The 24052-nt window shown below is 37.3% G+C and overlaps 1 protein-coding gene across 3 annotated transcripts in view; it reads left to right on the top strand.

Annotated features, from left to right (window-relative positions):
- The first annotated feature begins 312 nt into the window (after nucleotides 1-312).
- Nucleotides 313-24052, top strand: part of CFI (complement factor I) — a 39938-nt gene continuing 16198 nt past the window's right edge. Inside the window, exons 1-7 of one of the 3 annotated variants that reach the window (XM_032461745.1) lie at nucleotides 313-493; nucleotides 9011-9058; nucleotides 16157-16436; nucleotides 17963-18116; nucleotides 20958-21124; nucleotides 21970-22080; nucleotides 22560-22670. In XM_032461745.1, coding sequence (XP_032317636.1) covers nucleotides 437-493; nucleotides 9011-9058; nucleotides 16157-16436; nucleotides 17963-18116; nucleotides 20958-21124; nucleotides 21970-22080; nucleotides 22560-22670 — 928 coding nt within the window. In that variant the 5' untranslated portion in view covers nucleotides 313-436. The remainder of the gene's footprint in view (nucleotides 494-9010; nucleotides 9059-16156; nucleotides 16437-17962; nucleotides 18117-20957; nucleotides 21125-21969; nucleotides 22081-22559; nucleotides 22671-24052) is intronic. The other 2 variants (XM_032461740.1, XM_014562770.2) reach the window with 2 other exon arrangements.

The raw sequence follows: 24052 nt of genomic DNA, 5'->3' as shown, positions 1-24052 counted from the left end.
CCGATTTGTTGAAGATTGTTAATGGATTTAGCTCAACCTTCAATTTGATAGACTTTTCTTACCATCTCCTAGTCTTCATCATTAAAGAAAAATGAAATTCTTTTTTACTAAAACATAAGAAACTTCCAGTGGGCTCTGTCTTCTCCAGAAAACAAATGAGGCATTGTTCAGTACAACGTAGGGCATCAGCTTCCTCTTCAGGAAACGCAGTCTCTGTTGCTTGCCTCCCTCAGCTATTTACTGAGGCCGTTTTTGGTTTCAGTTACGGTAAAACTCTGGATTTCAGCCAAATTCTCCATGAGTTCAAAAGTACAAAGCTCTTGAGGAAGCTTGCTGTTTTTAAATATTTTTTCAGAGGTTAAAAATTAAATTTCAAAAGAATATCTGGATTGCAGAAGAGTTCACAGTAGAGACACAGACCCTGACTGTCTCCAACATGAAGCTGGCTCATATTACTCTGTTACTTGTGTGCTTCTCCTTAAGTTTTGGCAAGGTAAGTAATTCAATACTTGTGCAAACTATTTTAAGGTATTTTAAATAAATAAAAATACAGAAAAAAATCTTAAGGATATCATTTTGACTTAAAGATTACATAGTTCAGTTGCCGACAATGGCAGTATCTAGTGTAACAAAGATTTTATGTTAATATCTTGATGAAAGAGCTTTAAGGAACTGCTTTTTTCATATGCTCTTATCTGTGCATAGCAATCGAGCTGAATGAGAATTTTATTAATATAGATCCATAATTTACAGTAAATGTTAAATCAATAAACATTTATCAAGCTCTGTCAATGTGCAAGGTACAGTGCTGGGCAAATAGCAAGACTGATCCCTTCCCTCAGTAGCCTTTTGGTACAGTTGTAGAAGGATGATAGAAATATGCCAATGAGGAACTACTAAGCAAGATTTAAATAACATTTGAAAACACAAGAGAAAGAACTGTTACCAGACAGTATATATTTAATTACCCCAGAAATGGTACAAATATCATCTGCCAAGAGACTTTAATGAGAGGAAAAATCCCTTCCTGCTAGGAGGTCAGGAGAGTTTATGGACCGGATGAGATCTGAGCTAGACCTACGGTTCTGGATTAAATTTGATCAGTGGAGAGAGAGAGGAAGTGATTTTCAGCCTGGAAAAGCAACAAGTGCTATGGCAGAAAGATCCCAAAGCACTAGGCTCCTCCAGATGAATGAATCCATTTGATCAGAGTGGAGACTGTAGGCAACTCAAGGAGTTAAAACCTTGACAGACTGACAGATTGTAGCCAGTCTGGAAGGTGGTCTGTGAAGTTTAGCAATGTTTAAGACATTTTAGATACTTATTGATTGCCTACTTTTGTGGTCATAACATTTTGAAACAATTCCAAAAATTGTTTTGTTTTAGTGCCTGTTTATGGCAACAAATATTTAAAGAAAACTATCTAAGAAATCAGAATTACATACTTTGTTTCTTATAACTTATAAAATATATATGCAATGTTGATAGTGTAGAACAAATAGAAATAAAGTAAGTGCTCATTGATAGAAAACTGATTGAATTATTGTATGTCCATAAATGAAATATCATGTAGCTATTAAAATGGTACTTTTATATTTATTGAAATAAAGAAGCCCTCACTAAAATCTTATTTTTGTTAAAGAGAAAAATACACACACACACACACACTCACACATATGACTCCTTACGTAAATGGCAGTTTAAAAGTTCTTAAAGAGTATATATCAAATAGATAATAGTTGGTATCTCTGAGTAATGGGATTACTGGTTATTTTTATTTTGTTTTATGTATTAATGAATTTTCAGATTTCAGAAATTTTGCTTTATTCATTCTTCATTTTTCTTCTTTAAATACCAAATAAATGTGTGTTACATTATAATAAGAAACATTTGGTTTTTCGGGAAAAAAGGTATTTCGGTCACATTTTGGATTCCTGGAAAAAATAAAAAACAAAATTGAAAATAGTAGTTTCTACTTACACTAAAGAAAAGAGCTTTCTTTTACTGACCAATCATCTAACAATAAGTTGTCTTCATTCCTTTAAGAAAGAGCATTTTGAGAAGAGTTAATATCATATTTGTGAAAATTTCAGAACTTCCTAAAATATTAGTTTATAAAAGATAATGGAGTGGTTTTTTATCCCACCTGCTGAGAAGTAATCATTTTTAAATGGAGGTACCATAGAGAAAACATAAATGTGTTCAAATAAGTTTTATAATGTATCTACATTTTCAATATGAAATAAAACATGTACAGCTGGGAGAAATTTTTGTTCTTTTGAAATAAGGGAGCAGATTTTCTTGTAGAGAATAAAAAGCCCAGCTCCTTTTTTATATCAAAACATTCTGATGGACTAATCTGGAGATGGATTATGTCAATGATGGGGTGGGCTGCAGGGGATAGACCTTAAAGTTGTTCTCAATATTGAAATGAGAATTTTGGTTTTACTGAACCTGCCTGGAGAAAGAGGTAAGGAGACTCAGGAAAGGATGGGAGAGAAACTCAGACCACAGAGGGGCTGGCTGCTGTATCAATAACCAAGGGACATTAAAGAACAGGAAAGCCAAGTATTTCAGTCAATATGGTTACCTACTGTGATAGTACTGTGCTGTGACATAATCACTGAAACCTTAAATTTTTATTTTACCCTAAAAGCATATTACAAACCTTGGTTTATATGGGTAGTATTTTGGAGAGAAAGAACGGGGGTGATGGTCAGCGCAGTGATCAGATGCTGGAAAGAGAAGATGCACAGGAGGCAATACACAATGCAGACACAGCAAACACGGCAAACACAGCAAATACGGCAGAGCAGGCAAATCCAAATACTCGTCCCTCCCACACAAAAAAAGAAAAATCAAGCAAACTATCAGAACGACTTTGTCGCAACTCCAGTTATCTGTCAAAGGCCTACAGCACCCAAGTGGATGCTAAATGAAGGAAAAGGCAACTTAAACCTGGTAGGAAACTGGCATTTCTACTTGCCCTTGTCCCGCCCTGTTCCCAAATTAGTGGCAGTCTTGAAGATGGCAGTCCACGTCCTAGTGTGGAGTCCCTAGCTCAAGAAAGAGTGGAGCAGACTTCATAAAACAACAATTGTGTTTGTTCTAACCTGCCTGGGGACTACTTCAAAGACTGGCGCAATGTACTTATCTTTGTTTCATCTAACTGGGAACTCACTCAGAGTGGAAAGCCAGCAGGTGTTCCTCAAAAACACTGTAAGGCAAGCAAACAAACAACCCACAGCCACCTGGGACAAAAGATTACAGTTGAGACATGAAACAGAGTGCCAAACCTTGGGAGGAAAAGTTAGGGAGAGAGTTTCAGTGGGAAATTAGGACATTCAAAACCCCTATATATACTGGGGAATTTAAAAAGTAACAAACTTGCCCTGGGAGGATACTCAGAAAAGACTTAAGGAGACACTAGGCCTACACCTCCAGGCTTAGTACAAGCATGAAGTAAAGGCTAAGAAGGCAGAATTGTAAATGGCCTAGTTAAACATTGAAGGAGTACCCCAGAACAGAGCCAATTTGCAAAGCTGTGAAAGGTTTTTCTGTTGTTTTCAATTTGAGGGGTTTCTTCTTTTCTTTTTTCTTTTTTTTTCTCTTCTTTCTTTCTTTCTTTTTCTTCCCTCCTTCTTCCCGCCCTCCCTCCTTTCTTTCTTTCTTTTTTTGGTTCATTCTTTCTTTTTCACCTCTCTTTCCCTTCCCCTTTCTCTTTCTCTCACTCTCTCTCTCTCTCTGGTTCCTTATGTTTAAGGAAATCTTTGTCTAAACACTAGCTGAATACAAGGTAAAGAAACAAGACTTCAGAATCCATACATGACAAAAAAAAAACAAATTTTACAAAAAGCAGTTTAGAAAAGTTATAAACAAACAGCTACACTCTATAGAAAGTATGAAAAGCAAACTGAGAAGGAAGAATTTGATTTCAAGAGTTACTACATTATAATATTCAAAATGTCCAGTCTTCAACAAAAAGGTATGAAGCATGCAATGAAACAAGAAAATGTGGCCCATTCACAGGAGAAATTAACAGAATTGATCCCTGAGGAAGAACAGACTTCGAACTTAACCGAAGACTTTAAGTCAACCATCTTAAATATGTTCAAAGAACTAAATGAAACCAGGAGGATGATGTACGAAAACATAGTATCATTAAAGATATAGAAATTATAAAAGGAATTAGACTGAAAAGTATAACGACCTCACTAGAGGGTTTTAACAGCAGATTTGAGTGGGCAGAAGAGTAAGTGAACTTGAAGATTGGTCAATTAAATTATCCAATCCGAGGAGCAGGAAGAGAATAAACATTTACAGAGCCTAAGAGACCTATATGACACCATCAAGCATACCAATATACAGAAAATGGAAATCTCAGAAGGAGAAGAGAGAGAGGATCAGAGAGAATGTTTAAAGGAATAATAGCCAAAAACTTCTTTAATTTGATAAAAGATAATAAATCTACAGACTAAGGAAGCTTACTGGTCCCCAAGAAGATAATGCAAAGAAATCCACACCAAGGCACATCACAATGAAATTGTTAAAAGCCGAGGAACAAAACAGAATATCTTGAAAGCAGCAACAGAAAACCAACTTATCATGGATAAGAGATCCTCAATAAAATTATTAGCATCTTTCTCATCTGTAACTGTGGAGGTCAGAAGAGAATGGAATGACATTTTTTACGTGCTGAAAGAAAAGAACTGTCAGCCAAGAATTTTATATCCAGCAAAGCCACCTTTTAAAAATGAGAGAAATTAAGACTTTCTCAGATAAATAAAAGCATATAGAGTTAGTTGCTGGTATATCTGGTATATAAGAAATATACTACAAGAAAGGGAGTTCTTTCCAGACTGAACAAAAGGATGCTGGACAGTAACTTGAAGCCATATGAAGAAATAAAGAACTCCAGTAAAGGTAACTACATAGATAAATACAAAAGCCAATGTTATTTTATTATTTAGTTTGTAACTCCTCTTTTCATTTCCTACATGATTTAAAAGATAAATATATAAAAATAATTATAAATTAACAGGCACACAATGTATAGAGATGTAATGTGTGACAATAACAACATAAAAGGCAATGGAACTGTACAGGAGCAGAGTTTTTATATGCTCTTGAAGCTAGGTTGGTATCAATTCAAACTAGATTGCTATAAATTTAAGATGTTAAGTATAATCCGCATTGTACCCACGAAGAAAATATTTTTTAAATATTCAAAAAACAAAGCTGTATATTTTTTTGTATTCCTATGAATACTCTTGAGCTTTGTTCTGAGATGTAGTTAAGTTACTTGAAACAGTTTTATCCTTTCAGGTCTTACTTTTAAGCATTCTTAGGTAGGACCAGAACAGTGCTAGGTCTAAGACTAATTATTCCACACTTCTGAGGCAAGATTCTTCTTTGTACTCCACCCAGTGCCCCATAAATCATACAATTTTCCAGTCTGAATGTCCATCAAAAAATGGGCAAAATATAGAAAACAATGAACAGTGACAACAAGCACTATTCATGGCCCCATTTGATCCTGGGCTTTGTTACCTTAAATTCTTTTGAATTGTTCTTTCCCCATCCTCTGGTAGTTTCATCACACTAAGGTGCTGATAAATCCTCAGACGAACACTTAGTAAGGGATCTTCTGCAGAGCTCCGAAGTTCTCTCTCTATGCCACTCACTTGTTTCCATCACTTTATTCTGTGAACTATAGCTGCCTTGGTCTTCCTAGACTCTCAGCTCTGTCTCCTCAATTCAGGGAGTCCCTTGAGCTCAGCTCAAGTTCCCCGTCTCTGCACCACAGTCTGGAAACTCTCCAAAGGAAATCAAATGGAACAATTGGAGGGCTCACTACCTCATTTGTTTCTCTAGTATCAGGGATCAGTACCCTTCATTGCCTGATAACCAGTGTCTTGAAAATCATTGTTTTCTATATTTTGTCCATTTCTTGATTGTTTTAGGCTGAACAGTAGATCTGGTCCCTATTACTCTATCTTGACTGGAAACAAGAATTCCCATTTGATTTTAATTAATTTAATTTAAATAGCCACATTTGGTTCTTGGCTATTTATAACACAGTTAACCATTGCTAAGGTTGCTGAGGTTGAGTTTTTAAAATACAAATGTAAACTTCAAATGGGTACTTTTATTTTTTACTTATCCATTATAGACTTTGTCTTAAAAATGGAAGTTAATTCAGCCAGGTCTCAGTTTTACCCTGACAGTCTGCCTAGTAGTCTCATGCATTATGCATTAAAATTGTTCAAGTTCACTTCAAGTACAGTTCCTGTCTTCAGATTCTGTGTTCTTACATTTTCCCAAATGTAAATAGATTCAAAATAAACAATCTTGTCACAGTGATTATAAGGATGAGGAAACAAAAACAGCTGGGTTTTCAGTTTTGTCATTCTAATGGCCATTTGGAATTTTTGTTTTTAAAATATAAAATAGTAAAACAGTGCAGACTGAAAGGTGTAATATCTTTGTTTGCTAATTACAAATAGTAGTTCATACAGGAAACATTTTACCAAATTTGAATAGTATCTTTAAAGTGAAATTTATCTTTTTCTTAAGCTGTAATATTATTATTCATTACTACAACAGACCTCTATACAGATTTAATTTTTTCCTTTTTCATTAAATACAGTAATATAATTTAAAATATTTATCTAGTACTTTTTCCCTTATTTATATTGTAGTATGAATTTTAGTTTTTTATTCTTATAAGCATGATTTTGTATATATTTCTATATGAAATGTCAATATAAGAAAATATTTGCTGTTTATAGTTTTCTCCATAATTTAGTAATTTATTTCATAATTTTTACTGAAAATAATTTTATTGTGTTGGGAATTGTTTAAAAAGTATCTGCTCTGTGTGAAAAATATACAAGGCTTGCCATTTGTCAATAGGCAATTTTTGCAGTTCATATTCCAGACAAAGTGCTGGTTTCCTTAATATGTAGAGTTCCTACCCAAAACAAGAAAAAAAATCCAGTCTACAGCAAAAGATATGGTTAGTATGAGGAGAAAGAAATACAAATCTCTCAAAGTTTAAGCAAATTGAATGATATTCAACCTCACTGATCAGGGAAAAAATGCAAATAAAACTTCTCTGATAACACTTGTATATATCAAATTGATGAAGATAAAAAAGTTTAATAAGAAATATGTTCTGTGGTCAAGAGTTTGGAAAATAGGCCCTGTCATATATTGATAATGGAATTCAAATTAAAACAGCCTCTATTGAGAGAAATTAGCCAATATCTTTCAAAATGAAAGCTGTTCATTCCTTTGATTCAGCAGTTTCACTCCCAGGAAAGTACTGACAAAAATACTTAGCTTATGGGGGAAATGATGTTTTCTATAAGGAGATTCATTACAACACTGTTTATAATAACAAAATTTTGGAAACAATCTAAATGCCCTTTGAGGGGGCTAGTTACAGGGCCATTGGTTGCAAATTGTCTTGGTGTTGTGGGGCAGAGTTAGAAAGTAAAATATGGGCTCACATATACAATGATGGTCTCTGGCAAGACTCACTAAGAACTATCAAGTGGTTGACTCTGAGGTAGGGCTTGGCTGGGTTAAATGTATAACAGAAAGAAGGAAATGTAATTTTTATAGCCACCCATCTGAACCTGTTTGTAATATTTCTATGTGTTTTCTATTTTTTTAATCAATTAAAAATGAAAAAAAAAACAACATTTCATCCATCTTACATTCATTATAAAAAAACAAGACCAAGAAACTAGGCCGATGATTTTCTTAAAATCTCTGAGACAAAAATAATGGAATTGACCCTAAAACAATATTTCCAATTTTTAAAAGGGAACAAGATACAAGAGTCCATTCTACCTACACATATCATGCAACCACTTTCCCACCATTTCCAACAAAAACATACTAGTCCTAGAAAAAATACAATATTTATTTTAAAAATAAAAACAAATAACAAACACAGCAAAAGGCCTTACCAAGTTTTGTATGTGAATTGGAACAATTCATCATTCAGTATTAATAGGGAAACATTCTCTTTTTTTCTGAATAGAATGGCTGCTGGTTAAGGAGTTGATTGTTGGGATGCTGAGGCATGGCTTTATGTCAGAAACAGGAATAATACAGGATGGTTGGATCCAAGGAGAAGAAAAAAATGGAGAAAAAAATTGCTAGTGAAGACCATGATGAGAAGGAACTGAGGGCATAAAGGACCTAAAACTCTTTCAATGGAAAAGTTTCTGATACAATTGTTAACCATCAGGATATGAGTTGTTTATTCACTTCTGAAAGAAAGGCAAATTTTTATATTGTTTACTCTTATTGAAACTTCCACTTTTTTCCTCAATGTTTTCTGGGGAAATCATGATTGTACCAGTTGGATAATGCCATAATAATACAATCACCACAAAATTTCAGTGGCATACAACTTAATTTAGTATACTAGTCTACAGGTGAGCTGGGAATAATCTGATCTAAACTGGGTTCAGCTGGAGTGGTCTTTCTTTGCTAGCCTGGCCACATTCTTCTCACAGCTATGGCAGAGAAGCAAAAGGACAAATCCAGTTGCACGAGTACTTTCCAAGCATCTCTATGTCACATCTGCTGACTTCCTATTGACCAAAGAAAGTCACTGGCCAGTCCAGGGAAGATACACCCTACCCCAAGTAAGAGGCACAGAAAAGAATGTGTTGAAGGGTAGAAGAATGGGGCCAGATGCAAACTACCACAGGCAGCATCATATTAGCATTTGTATAGGATCTTAAGTGTTTATTTGTGCTTTCCTGTGTATTTTGCATTTGATGCTCTGTGAAGATATTATTTTGATTCTCCACAATTCGTAGAAGAAACAGAATCAAAAAGGTAGAGTCATTTACCCAAGATCACACAGCTAGTTAGCAGTAGAAGGGAAACTTTGTACTTTTTTACAAAAAGTAGTAGAAGGAGAAAGTGGTTGACTTTTGCTCTCTTTAGTGATAGTTGATCATTCTTTTGTTGTTGTTGTTTATAGGTTAATTATAGAAGAGTAAAAAAAATGAAGATAGCAAAGAATCCAGAGGTAAAACTATATGCTGTATACTGGGATGGAATAGGAAATTGTTATATTTCTTATTGATTTTGTATAGTCAGTCCATCTAAAATGTCTTCATTGTAGTCCTGTCTAGAATAAAAAAACAAAGTTTACATCAGAATAATTGCTACAACATCACAAATACCAAGGAAAGGATTTCTTTTTTTTTAAAAAGCCTGTCTACACAAAGAAACAGCAACTAAAGGAGTTGAATTATGTTTTGTAGATGACTAGGCTATAGTAGTAATTGTTAAAAATTTTTGCCCATGTGCCCCAGTATATGTGAATATATTTATTTATAAATAACATATACACTGCTGTACAAATAAATATACCTTAAAAAACAAAATTTTAAGCAAATAATATTTTAATAATTTTCACCATTAATCTTTAATGAAATAATGTTACTACTTTTCAAATTTTTCATTTGATTTGAATGTCATATTAGCTGGAAAAGACACTTCACAAAGAGCAACATACACAATAAACATATGGGGGGAGGTTCAATTCAATAACGAAATGAGATGGAAATCTATATTTCAATTAGTCTTTTTAATATTACTGATTGGAGACAGGGCTGACTTCTTGTCATACTGATTAGCTTTCCATTGTTTTTAACCCCATGATGTGGCCTATGAACCGCTTCTACTGTGGCTAGAAGTGTGGACTCTGCCATTTTTTTGGTCATTGGTGTTACATTTTGGCATTATTTTCAATCCAGCATCATTTCAGTATATGTATATCTAAACCATTTGTCCATTTGCAAAGATAATTTCCACTAAAACTGGATCATATAATCCATAATATCCCTTAGTCAAGCACACGTACATGATTGTCTATCTTAAAACAAAAACCTTCTCTTGACCACATATTTCCCTCCCATTTTTGTATCCCTTTACATCTAAATTCTTTTTTTTTTTAACTGCTTTGCTCTATTTCTCTTTTTCCATTCTTTCTTGAGCCCAGTCAGGCTTGAATTCCCACCATTCTACCAAAATAACATTTGTCAAGATCACCATTTTACTGGAGAAGTATCACACAGCTGCTAATCACTCCTTCCTTCTCTGCCTCTGTGCCACCAGTTTCTATTTGTCTTTTACTGACCCCATCTCATCTCCTTGACTAGTTCTTCATCATCTGCCCCACCTCTAAATGTTGGAGGGCTCACACCCTCTAGTGGCTTTATACTGCATTCAGAGAATAAGCTGAAGTCTTTCCAGTAGCCTACAAGGTCCTACCTGCTGATCACACATCCCTCCAATTCTCTGGCCTCATCTCCTCCTGTTCTCCCTTCAGCAATTAACTCCCCTCCAACCACACCAACCCCCTGGACCAAGAGCATACCACATGTGCTTCTACCCCACAGCTTTTGCCCTGGCTGTTACCTCTGACCATGACACTTCTCCTCTAGAGACCTACATGGCTTTCTCACTCCACTTCAGGTCCCTGCTCCAAGGGAACCTTTCCCCAGAGTCCTTCCTGACAACCCTATGCAAAATAGCAATCATCCCCCTCACTCTCCACAACCTCCACCTCTCTTACCCTGTAGAGCACTAGTCATTTTATGTCATACTATGTATTTATTCATTTTTGTCTGTCTTTCCTCTACTAAAAATGTAAGCTCTATGACTTCATGCTGTTCACTAGTGTATCCCAGGACCTAGAACAGTGCCTGGCACATTGTAGGCTCTCAATAAATATTGAATGAATATTCTGTGAGTGTAGGCACAACTGCCAATCCATATTTAAATATTAGTAAGATTAATTTCTTCTTACTTTTTCAATAAAACATACAAATGAACATAATTTCTATTATTTTACCCATTGGATTATCTTCACACCCCTGGGGTTTATGTAATCCACTTTGAAAATTACTGGTCAATAGGAGTGGTTCTCAGTCTTTGGGGAGCATAAGAATCTTTGTGGTGCTTATTTAAAGTACAGATGCCAGGGTTTTCCCTCAGAGATTCTGATTCAGAGGTTCTGTTGCGTGGGTCCAAGAGTCTGCATTTGTAACATGCTGCACCTCAGATGGGTCATGCAGATGGTCTAGGGCACAGTTAGAAATACTTATCCGGGTATTTGATAGTCTTCTTTTCCAGCTTGTAATTACAAGCTCAATAAAAATGAAAAAAAAAAAAAGAAAAACTTAAGCATGCCTCCATCAGCTGATGCATAGCTTACACACGGAATGATTCAGGTCCCATTCCTCCTAGACAAGTGGTTCTCAAGGCTTTGGGTTTTAAAGACTGTATCTAGACAACTACTTGTATCAGTCAGTATTGGCTATGCAGCAGTAAGAACCAATCCCAAAATCTCAGTGGCTTGACACAAGAAAAGTTAATTTTTGCTTATGCAAAGTCCACTGTGGATCTGGGTGACTCTCCAGTGAACACATCCTCCCTGTGTTGGCCCAGCATGCTAGGCTGCTTTGATTCTATGATCTCTCTGCAACGCTTGCTCCCATGATCATCATGGCAGGGCAAGAGCAAGTTGCATTGTTGAGCACTGGCAATTAAATGTTTCTACCTGAAACCAATATATGTTACTTCAGCTCACATTTCATTGGTCAAATTAACTCATCACCATGTCCAACCACAAGAAGGAAAGCAGTCTTCCCATTTGCTTGGAAGTAGAGTTAAATAAGACTTTAGTAAATGGTATTAACATTTACCACAAAGATAAACATTAAAAAAAAAATGCTTAGATCCACCACCCCACCTTATACCATCAACAACACACATAATAGTAGTTATGTCTACTGTTAGTAGACTCTGTAATTGTAGGAAGGAAGGACGGAACAAAGTCAATATAATTTCAGTGATGATTTAAATAATTTTGCTTCTGATTAATCTTAACAGCCTCCCTATAGGTTTACGTAAATGTATGAGGCAGAGTTCATATTCTCTCCATGGTAAAGACTGGTGTACAGATGCATTTACCAACCCATTTAATAACTTCCTGAAGGATCATCAGCCGAGGGCTCTAGATGTTGAGAATCCATGGACAAATGTGACTTACCCAGTCCTTTACAGTTAAAGCCTATTGCCATCATGTTTCACACAGTGGATAAACCTTACTTTGACTGTTTCTAGCTTTTGCCCCTTGGTAATTTTCTAACTTCCCTTTGGCTATTGTCATCAGCAGCAGCCACTGTGTTGGTATTAGCCAGTACCATCAACCTGAAACTTTAAATGGTAGTAGTATCATAAAGTTGATTCCAACTTACAGTAAGAAATTATAGAAATAGAAAACTGCTGAATTTCTAAGAGACTTGTTTCCACCATGCTCTGATTACACCTTCTCCTAGCCCCTCCTCAACCTTGTTTCAACAATTTGCTCCTTCTTTCTTAAAGTTTCAGTCTTTCCCATTCTGTTAGATTCCTGGCCTTAGCCTCCAATCATGATGAAATCTCTCCTATCCTAACAGCAAAAATCTCTCTTTACTATGTCCCTTTATGATACTATCCTATCCACTTTTTCTCCTTCAAAGCCTAACACAATCTTTTCTGTACTGAAAATATGATGACATTCTTTTCCATTTAATTTTTTTTATTAAATTAATTCACGTGTAGCTCAGTGGTAGAGCATGTGCTTTGCATGCACAAGACCCTGGGTTCAATCCCCTGTATATCCATTAAAATAAATAAGTAAATAAACCTAATTACCTCCCTTCCTCAAAAAAAAAAAAAAAATAAAATATTTTAAAATTAATTCTTGTATATATTTTACAAAGGCAAATAATACCATAAGGCTTAAAACCATGGTGGTATTAAAAATATTTAACAATTGGTTGGGCATAGATATTGGTCACAGTTAGATAAGATCACTAGCCAATTATCCTTGCCTGTAATGTAAAATACACCATCTCACTCTTGCTTCTATCTATTTTTTTAGCCACTCCATCTTCTTCAGAAGTAGTAGATGCCCCAATTCCTAAGCTTTTATGGGGTTCTCTGGGGGTGAATTTGCTTTATTCTTCTGGACTTCCCTCATTTGGCTTGGGTTACCATTCTCTCTAGTCTGCTAAATCTATTACCATCAGAATGTCTGCTTTCCAGCTTCCAACATTTTGATAACATCTCTAGTCTGTAATCCTTTCCACATTCTCTTTGGCCTTATTGGCCATGCCTTTTTAAAAAATTCTTTTATTCTTATCTTAATGGGGCTTGGAGAGGAAGCAGAAATTTTTTTAAAGCCTGTGTTTAGTCTCCATGTCTAAGCACAAGACCAGTCAAAAGAGTTAACTATACTTCTGTTTCCATTTTTTCACTTCCATTCTGGCCTCAACTCACCAAAGTCTGGTTTCTGCCTCTGACATTCATCTAAAACTACTTCTTCAAAGGATCCCAGTGACCTTTGTTCATCAAATTCAGTGACCTTTTTTTTAGCCTTCATCCTCTGAAGCTCTTTGCAGCATTAGACACATGAGCAACACCACTCTGGCTGAAAAGCTAAGTCTCTCTTGCTTGTTCCACATCTTCAGCTCCTAAAATGTAAAATTCTCCTCTGTTCTGCCTTGTTGGGTTTTTTTTGAGGGGGGGAGTTCACCATACATTCAATGAATAACACCAGGCCCACCAGACCCCTGAAGTGAGTCCGAGCTGGGAGGAAGCTGTCACCTGGAGTGAAGGTCAGAATCTAAGTGATTGAACAGGACTGGACACTGTAATTGCTGTTACATGACTGTTCCTGGGACCAAAAGTCTTAATTTTTTGTTTTTGCTTTAATCTAAGTGTGCCTGAAAAGTTAATGACATTTCCCAGTTTTTATCTAAAGATCAAGGAAAAATGACACCTCAGAAAGGGATCAAGGTGGGAAAGAATCAAGTTGTTTTCTGCTTGCACCCAATTAGAATATCACTCTTTCAAGAGAAAGGTGGTATGTAAAAGGGTGACAATCCAAGATGTCAGGGCACTTTAACTTTGTCAGTGGAAGATACAGGAGCTAAGAAGTTACAAAATTTTCAGCTCTAATAAGTGCTACAAAAGAGGCACATGAAACTATGAAAAGTATGTAACTGGTGTATTTCATTCTAGATTAGTGTGTAGCTAGTGTAGTTAATGACGAATGTGTCAAATTTCCTTGTTTCTATGGCTATTTAATAAAGTTTACTGAAAAGCATGTTGGATAGAATGAATTTCACAGCTTTCACAGATTTGTATATGGTTTTTTATTGACTGATTTTTATTTGTCTTCATCACAGCACTTAGAGATTGTTCAATTCATTTCTGCCCTAGCTTACTGTTACTACAGCTAGAGGTCCCTGAGAAGAGACAGGGGTTCTTATTGCTGGGGGGGTCTAGGGAAACTGGAAGAAAGGACGCCCATCCTCCAAAGGGAGTGTCTAGGGGATAGAGAGAGAGCATTGGCTTTCCACAACTGGCTTTTCACCCAACTGGCCTGTTCCCAGCCCTCATTGTATTTCCTCTGGATTCCTGCAGGTCTAATTGGCCTCCTGCCTGCCTAACGGTCTGATCTGATCTCTAGAAAGATCTTCCTTAAATGCAAATTTGCTTCCCTGCTTACAGTCTCTCAGTGGCTCCCTTCAGACCTTCTCCCTTTCCCCCACCACCACCTTCTTACTCTGTTCTCCAGCCTCAAACGTACTCTTCTTGCTGTTCTCCTTCCCGCGGTCCTACCTGGAGTGCCCACCCCCCAACCCCTGCCAGCTGACGACTCCTCAGTGGTCTCAGAAAAGCCATCAGCTCTACCCAGACTCCTCTTCATGGAGATGTTCCCAAGCATCCTAGGCAGGCCAGGGACCCAGAACACTGTCCTAAAGGCATCCCTGGCCCATTTGTACCAGTGAAGTCATCAGGCTTGGCTGTCTCTCTTCTGGTCGTTGTTCTCCTTAGGGAGGGACTTTTCTTCCTCTGATCCTAGCCTTAGGCTATTCCCTGGCACACAATGGTGCTTACTAACTCATTCACTGAATTAACTGATAACTGGGCTAATGATCTGTCTTCCAAGCTTCAGTCACACGTTTCCTTCTACAGAATATCTCCAGAGGCACATCCTTCAGGTGCCTCAGAATCAATGGGTCCAAAACCAAACTCCTAATGCTCTACCTTACCTTAATATCTGTATTGATTAATGGCATTGTGCACCCTTACAGTAATGCAGCCTCAAAACCTAAAACCACTGTCAACTCCTATGTGTGTTAAATTGTCCAATCCTAATTGCTTTTTCTCCTAACTACTTTTTCTTGGTCATTCCAAATCGTTCTCTTGCTCCACTCCTGCTGCCTTTCTCCCGTTTCCTGATCAGTGACCACCCCATTGGAAGCACACACAAGCCTGTATGACCATCGGTTGGGACTGCTCACGTTCCTCTGCTAGCACCTTCCTTGACTTGCTCAAATGCTCCATCCTCCATGAAGCCTTTTAAAATGCCCCTGGAAAGACTTACTGTCTCACACTCTGGTTCCCCAAGGGCACTGTGTCTTATTTGTACGATTGTTTTATCACTTGCCACCGTCTGCCTTGTGCTCCAGTTATTATGTGTGTTTCTGTCTTATTGTCTAGATTTCAGGCCCTTGGAAGGTAGAGCCCATGTCATGTTCATCTTAGCAGGATTTTTCACAGAGTAGGAATTTAGAAAATAGTTTTGCATTTTAATAGAATTAATCAATTTCATGCATCAGTTCATTCCATGAGACTGTAATTACCACCAAATTTGCAACCCCCTAACATGATTGATGAGATTCTTTGATTTCCTCAAAGGCAGAATTTTATGTTGGCTTTAGGATAACAGCTGCCACTGATTCTATCCCTAGTACCTGCCAACCATTATACACGTTTTATTTCTGATCTTGCAATAACCTTGCAAAACAGAAGATAATATCCCCATTTACAGATGAGGAAACTCAGGTTTCGTGAAGGTAAGTAACTTGCTCAAGGCCATATAACTGTAAGTGCCCAAGTTGGGACTAGAAGCCAGGTTTGTTTGATTCTGAAATCACCAGACCACATCACCCTCATCTATGCAGATTAGGTGAGTCTGTTTTGTTCCTTTCCTTCACGTATTCGTCTTCAAAAAGATTTTATTTTTTTGCTAAGTTAATGTTTATCTTGTGCTTTATAGCCCTCTTCGACATCAGGCACATCTCAAGAGGATCTTGTGGACAAAAAGTGCTTAACTGAAAAATACACGCATCTCTCCTGTGATAAAGTCTTCTGCCAACCATGGCAGAAATGCATCGAGGGGACCTGTACCTGTAAAATTCCTTATCAGTGCCCAAAGAATGGTACTAGGGTGTGTTCAACCAACGGGAAAAGCTACCCAACTTACTGTCACCAAAAGAGTTTAGAATGTCTTCGTCCAGAGGCAAAGTTTTTAAAAAGTGGACCATGCACAGGTGAAGGTAGGAAAAGCCTAGTTTACTCTATGACAGAAAGTAATTGTGGTGATATTTCCTATTAGAAGATACTTTTCCTGTGAAATGTTATGATAACTCAAAATTCTTCCCTAGACCCTCAGGAGTAATTGGGTGATAACTAGAGGAATTTGGGATCACCAGAATTTAGCCAGCCCTTGAGTCCAGAGCATGAGGCCCTGAGGCTGGTCTTTCCCTCAATGCCAGTGTCACTCTCTGCTGCCCAGTCCTGCAGAGTTATACCCATTCTCACTTCTGCTTGGCTAAAGGGATTATTCACAAGCTATTGAGCTGGTTCAGAATCCAGCGAAAAAGGCTTTATATGAGATTGGTACTGATGTGGAATCCCTTTGGACCCCCGGTCTCCATGATTTCTTCCAGCATCCATCCCACCAGCTGCTACCCCTCTCCCGAGCCCCAGCCCCACTGGCCCTGATCCAAGGTTTAGCTCAGGCCACTGCTGACCTAGGACATATCCTAACCTAGCAAACTCAGCACATCAGATCAGAGCTTCTCAACACTCCATCCAGGTACCTAACATAGGGAGGAGGCTGGGACCCTCATATGTGGGTTAGTGGAGTGGTTAAGATTAAGGGTCTCACTGTCAGTCAGATTCGCTTACAAGCCCCTCCAAGCCCCACCTGGATTATTGACTAGCTATGTGACCTCTCTGGAACACAGTTTCCACATCTGTAAAACGTGAGTAATAATAGTTCCTAGCTCATAAGACTCTTGTGAAAATTAACTAAAATGATGTATATAAAGTGCTGTAAACAGGATACAGAAAGTGCTCATGAAATTTTAGCTATGACAGCACACCTCAAGCTCATCATCTTCCACTACCAGTGGTCACAGATACTTTGTGAATTTACAGAAGAATGCTTAAAACATTCTTTGTAAGTGTACCATGACATACACCAGCACACAGTAGCCTAAATATTTTTGTGTTGCTGAGTTAAGATGTTCAGGTACTATGAACAGCAGGAAGAAAGACCTCTGAGCCCATCTCTCTTACCTGTTGGAGAAGAGGAAAGCAATAGTGGAGATTATTTTGTCAGCGTCAGGCTTTTGTTCTCTTGAGGCATTAAACGCCTTAAATCTATGAGAATACATAAGCCTTTCTTACATTTTCATTATTTGTTTTGCTGACTTATCCAGACTTTGGGTAAGTTCCAAATATAATAGGTTCAGATTCCTGGCTTCACCACTTGAGTGAGTGAGTAACTTCTCTTGTGTAACAAATGGACAAATTTAGATTCCTCATGTGTAAAAATGGGGATAAATACTAGCCTAATCTTCAGAGGGTTGACTTGAGGGTTTATGTTATCTTACACAGCTGAGTAGCACAGCTATTGACACATAAGCCCTCATAAAATGATTGCTTACCATTATTTTTCAAAATCTTCATGGTGTTCAAAGTTAATTTGAAATTATGTATTCTATTACTTTTAAACGCTTTTAATCAAGAGGAGAAAATGCCTGAACATTGCTCATTCTTTGTTTTTTTATTTTAGGACAATTTAGTGTTTCGTTGAAGTATGGAAAAAGAGATTCAGAGGGAGCCATTGAAGTAAAACTTGCAGACCAAGATGAGAAAATGTTTGTATGTGGAACAAGCTGGAGCATTACGGAGGCCAACGTGGCCTGCTTCTACCTTGGATTTCAACAGTGAGTGCTTGTGTCACTGACTTTTCCCAGGGTTGATTTTATTGTTACAACTATTTGTTTTTTTGATGACCCCATCTTTCAGTGCTTCAACTTCCTCAACTGTAAGGTGAGAATGTTAACAACCTGCCTTGTGTCGTTGTCATGAGGGTGAAATGTGTTCATGACTAGCACTTAGAGCTCTGCTGAGCACAGAGCACCTGGAGGTTTGCTCAGATATCTGGATGCCAGTGCTTTGCTGATCTGGACAGTTGCAAATATGTTCATTACTCTCTATTTCTACTCATCTATGATTAGGTCCACTTCTTCATACCTAATATTGTTTATATATGCCTTCTCCCTTTTTTCTTGATTGATCTTGCAGAGATTTGTCTATTTGATTAGTGTTTTTGATTTTTATATTTATAAATTGTCTCTTGTTTCTTTATTTTCAACTTTTGCTCTTATCTTTGGCCCTTTCTCTTTTCTCTATTGTTTTTTTCTAATTCCTTGAGTTAAATGCCTAACTTATCAATTTTCCATTTTCCTTATTTTCAAATATAAGCATTTAAGGTACAGATTTTCCTTTAGGTAATGCTTCATCTGCATGCCATAACCCTCCATAAGTGGGTATTTTACTTGTTTCTCAGTTCAAAATATTTTGTAATTTTCAGTGTAATTTCTTCTTTGACCGATGGATAATGTAGAAGTTTTGTTTTTTTTTTTTTTACTTTCCTAATGAACTTGTTAGTTTGCATTTGGTTAGCTCCTTGTTATAATTTCCTATTTAATTGCATTGTGGTGAGAGAATGTGTCCAAATGATGATAACTGTTTAAATGTTTGTTAAGATTTGCTTTGTGCTGAATATATTTTAAATGTTTCATGTGCAGGGTTCTGTATAATAAATATGTTATCCATTAGAATAAGCAAGCTTGTTAACTTCTTTGTTCAAATATTTTCCCATTTATTTACTTACAAGCTTTCTGTGTCTATCTTTTAAGTGTGTCCTTTATTAACAGCATATATCTATTTTTTTTAAATCCAATATGACAATAACTCTCTGAAGAGTTTAGTCCATTTATATTGTTGTGATTATTTACACTGTTGAATTTATTTTTCCTATCTTATTTTGGGCTTATGATTTACCTTGCTTTTTCTGTGCTCCTGTTTCTTCCTTGTCCAATTTCTATTAGGTTAATAAAGCTGCTGTTGTTTTTTTTAAATTATCTCCCTTTTCTTCTTCCACTTGTTTGAAAATCATATACATTCTATTTCTATTCTTTTAATGGCTATCTTTACATTTATACCATGAATTCTTGACTTAGGCAGTCCTTGCCCTCTTCAGGAATAATTCAAAGAAAGTCATTACACTATCAAGTTTTCAGTATTTTGTTCCACCTTATATTATCCCTGAAGTTAAGTGATATCATTATGTAATAAGCCATTACCATTACTGCTGTTCGGTCAGTGCTTACCCAGATGTACCTCATGTTTACCAACTTCTTGGTTTGTTGTTTCTTCTTACATCTCACTCCTTCATTCTGGATTCAATTTTCTTCTTCCTAAACCACATCTGCTAGTAGTTCATCAGTGAGTCTTTTATCATTAAGTTGAGCCATAGGATATTTCTGATTTTCCACCATTTCTGACCAACAACCTATGATTCAACCTAATGGCAAACTCTCTCACTCTTTGATTTTGCTCTGATCATATTTTCTATAAACTCATGGACAGAATTCTCTGATTTTAGCCAGTGGGTATTTCCCTTAATTCCATAAGAGTTCACTGAGGGCATTTATCTAGTACTTTTAGATAGTTGTAGGTTAAGAAGTCTTTCAGATTATTCACCTGTCAGATTTCCCCAAATAGCTCTCATTTGTTCTCATATTTTGATGCGGTCTGGCAGTTTCATGACTACTGTATCCGCATTATGGATCTGAAACTCTTTGTTCCCTTTAATTGCTCTCTTGTTTCCTTTCATTGTAATTTATCTGATATTTATATTGCCATTACTGCTTTATTTTTGCTTACTTTTGCCTGATGCATCTTTGCTCAACTTTTTATTTTTAAGCCATTTTCCTCATTAACTTCTAGAGAAAAACAAGAAAGAATTGAATGTTCTGGAAGAATAGCTCAGTGTAACTCACTGTCTCTAGGATATTGGGTCATTGCGGTAGCTAGCCTCTTACCTACACAAATTCTGAACAAACTAAGAAGTCCAAGCAATGACATATAGATGTCAAAATAGCACCTTTGTACTGTCAAGACTGAATTGAGGATGTAGCTTAGTGTAAAAGCAGAATGGACGTGCTAAAATTAAACCAACTTAATCTCCCAGATCCCAGGTAATGATGGGGCCAACCATGTAAGACTTATAGCGTGGGGCAGGTGGAAAAGACCCCAAAAGGAAAAAATGGAAGTGCTGGGCTGACCTTGACTGATTTATATTTCCAAAATTCCCTGATCAAATTAATCCACCCCCTTTCCTAGAGAAGAGAAGTTGAGGCCAAGAATGACACATCTCTGGTTGGAAAGGAATCAGGAGTCTGGAAGAAGCATTCCTCCTTAACGGGAAACAGAGGAGAGGAAACCAATATTTGTGGGTGCTTGCCATGCCTTGAACTTTGGCCAGTCCATTTAAATGGATTGTTTTAGTTAGTCGTTACAAAACGCGGTGAGATTGTTACATTCCCTTTGTAGATATTGAAGATATTGAAGCTCAGATAATTTAATCATCTTGCCCAATCTATCACTCAAATATAGAAAATGAGAGGAAATTACTCTAGTCCCTTACTTCCCACAGTAAGGTTATGAATGCAAAGTACTAATTTTTCTACCCTAATGTTTCATATATTTGATTGCAGAGGTGCTCTTTATACTCAAAGAAGAGATCTTCCTATAAATTCCACTGAATGTCTACACGTGCGCTGTCGGGGATTAGAGACCAGTTTGGCTGAATGTACTTTTACTAAGAGAGAAACCAGCAGTTCCGAGGGTTTGGCTGGTGTGGTGTGTTACACAGAGGATGCTGGTTAGTGGAGTACTTGCCTGATATTTTCCCTTCCTTCAAGGTTGTTTATTTCACCCCAAATCTATAGTAAACAAACAAATGACAGATATCCTGTTGCCAGTTGCACATGAAGGCAAAATCCTATTTTGGGTTTTAGAGCCATAATTGGTGCTTTCCCCCTACTGTACCCTTTTGCCATTCAAATATTACTTCTATGCAGGTTCCTATTTGGGTAGTAAAGTTGCTTGACTCCCCATTGCTTCCTTGAACATCTGAATCAAAGTTGATACAGCAAACACAAATTAAACATTAGAAGAAACTCTGCATCTCCTTTGAGAGGTCCAGTCAACACACCTTCCTTTAACAAGTTGAAGTGACCACACCTGTGCCTCAGTTGCCAGGTGGTCACTGTCACTTTTCTCCTCCATCCTGACATTGGAGTATTTTAGCCATACACATAGTGTTAAAGGCCAAAGCCTATTTTGGTGCTAAAAATAAGTACTGTCAATATGTAAATGGCACTGCCCAAGTAAGTCATGGGTGGGGGGTGGGACTAGTGCAGTAGCATGAAAGGAATGGGTGAACACCAAGGGCTCCTGATTCCTGAATCCCCTCCCCCAATCTCAGCCAGTCCTCCACAATAAGTGCTGGTCTTCAGAGATTATAAAAAGGCCTGCATAAGTCAGCTTTGGCATTTCTTTTCCTTTTTAACCATATATACTATGTTAATGTTACCACCAATGCATTTTATGTCATCTTTCATTTCTGCCTGACTTTTTTTTAATGTCCCCTTTATTCCAAACATGATAAAGATGTCACCCACAATTCCACAAATAAATTTCACCAAGATAATTCCTCCTTTACAGTTTCTCCAACAGACTCCTTTCAATGTGTGAATGGGAAATACATTCCTCAGAAGAAGGCCTGTAATGGTGTCAATGACTGTGGAGACCAGAGTGATGAGCTGTGCTGTAAAGGTAGAGATGAATCCAGCCTTTAAACCCACAAATGCATTCTTCTGACTAAGAAAGTAGAAACAACTTTACCATTGAAATAAGATTCCATCTCATTCAATTTTTTTTAACTTTTTAAAATTTTATTTAAAAATTTGGGGGGCAGGGATAATTAGGTTTATCTATTTATTTATTACTTTTGGTGGAGGTACTGGGGATTGAACCCATGACCTCATGCATCCTAGGCACACACTCTACCACTGAACTATACCCTCCCCCCTCATTCAATTTTAAGGATGAAAAAAGAGGGAGGATAAAGTTTAATGGTAGCGTGTGTTCCTAGCATGCACAAGGCCCTGAGTTCAATCCCCAGGACCTCCATTAAAAAAAATAGTAATAAAAACTTAATTACTTCCACCCCAAAGTAAATTAATGAATTTTTTTAAGTACTGGAAAAAAAAAAAACAAAAAAAAAAACCTCTCTTCTGTTTATGTTTTCATAGGGTGCCGAGGTGAAGGTTTTTTCTGTAAATCAGGTGTTTGTATTCCAAAGCAGTATAAGTGCAATGGTGAGGTGGACTGCATTACAGGAGAAGACGAAATTGGTTGTGAAGGTAATTTAAAGTTTTGTGGTTACTTTTTTCCATTATTTGATCCAGGGGTTTTAGGAGGCTTTATAATTGTTGCCTGGATCCAGTTTGTCAATAAAGACTGTAAAATGGCAATTTTTAATTCAACATTTCTTCTGCATTTATTAACTGAATTCTATAGAGAAGAAGTATTTTGTTTCCATGAAACGCAGCTCATCATAGAAAGGCAGAATGATATTTAATTATTTCCTAAGTGAGTTGGTGCTTTTTGCTTTTTGGTGCTCATTGGAAAACCTCCAAAGGTGAAAAATATTTACTAAGTACCTACTGTGTTCCACACAGACTGACTTCCTATCAGTGCTTTCTGAAGGAAAAAAATCTCCCTAATTTATTACATTCATTCATCTACTCAATAAGTATTTATTAAGTTCTTACTATTTGTGCCAGGTCCTGCTCTAGGTGCTGGGGTTACAATAGTGAATAACATTTCAAACCCTGCCCCTTCATAGATCTTACATTCTAGTAGGGGAAGAGAGAGAATAAATAAGAGAAATAAGTAAAATATCCAGTAAAATAATAAGTACTAAGAAAAAAAAAAACACAAGAAAGGAAGGTATAAATTACCCCTCTGGAGGAGGGTAAGTTCTGAAATTTGAGATGAGGTGGCCTGGGAAGGCTCACTGGCTGAGGTTACTTTTGGGTAAAGAGCTGAAGGGAATGGTGGAACCTGCCACATGAATGTCTGCGCAAGAGTGTTCTAGGCAGAGGCAACAACCAGGGTACTGTTCCTCAGGCAGGAGCATCCCAGTGTGTTTGCAGAATAAGCAGCCAGGAGGCTAGTGTGGCTGGGGTTAGAGGTGGGGGTAGTGAAAGATAAACGACAAGCAGTAGGAGAGGCTGGAGAGGAGGTTGGGTTGGGGAGATGAGGGCAGATCAAACGAGGCCTGTTAGTGAGTGAAATGAGGACTTTGAGCAGAGGATTGACTGATCTGACTTTCATTTTAAATCAAGATAACTCTGGCTGCTGGGGAGGGAACAAGCTGTATGTGGGCGAGGGGAGAAGCAGGCGACCAGCCAGGAAGCTACTGCAATAAGATATCCAGGGAAGAGATGATAGTGACTAGGATAAGCTGGGAGGAATGGAAATGACAAGAAGCAGTCAGATCCTGGCTGTATTTGGAAACTAGAGCCAAAAAAATTTGCTGATAGACTGGATGCGCGTATGAGAACAAACGAGCAGTCAAAGATGACTCTGGGGGTTTTGGCCTGAGAATTGAAAGGATGTTGCTGCTTTCTTCAGAGATGGGGAAGGCTGCCAGAGGAGTGGGTGTATTCATACCCACCTCACTGGTGCACCCTATCCAGTGCTGGGCTGATAAGTGTTTAACAATTGGCTTTGAAGAGGG

The sequence above is a fragment of the Camelus ferus genome, chromosome 2 (assembly GCF_009834535.1).
Source record: "Camelus ferus isolate YT-003-E chromosome 2, BCGSAC_Cfer_1.0, whole genome shotgun sequence".
In the NCBI taxonomy this organism is placed as follows: domain Eukaryota; kingdom Metazoa; phylum Chordata; class Mammalia; order Artiodactyla; family Camelidae; genus Camelus; species Camelus ferus.
Note: the sequence above shows the minus strand (reverse complement) of the source record. Positions and strands in the feature narration are given on the sequence as shown.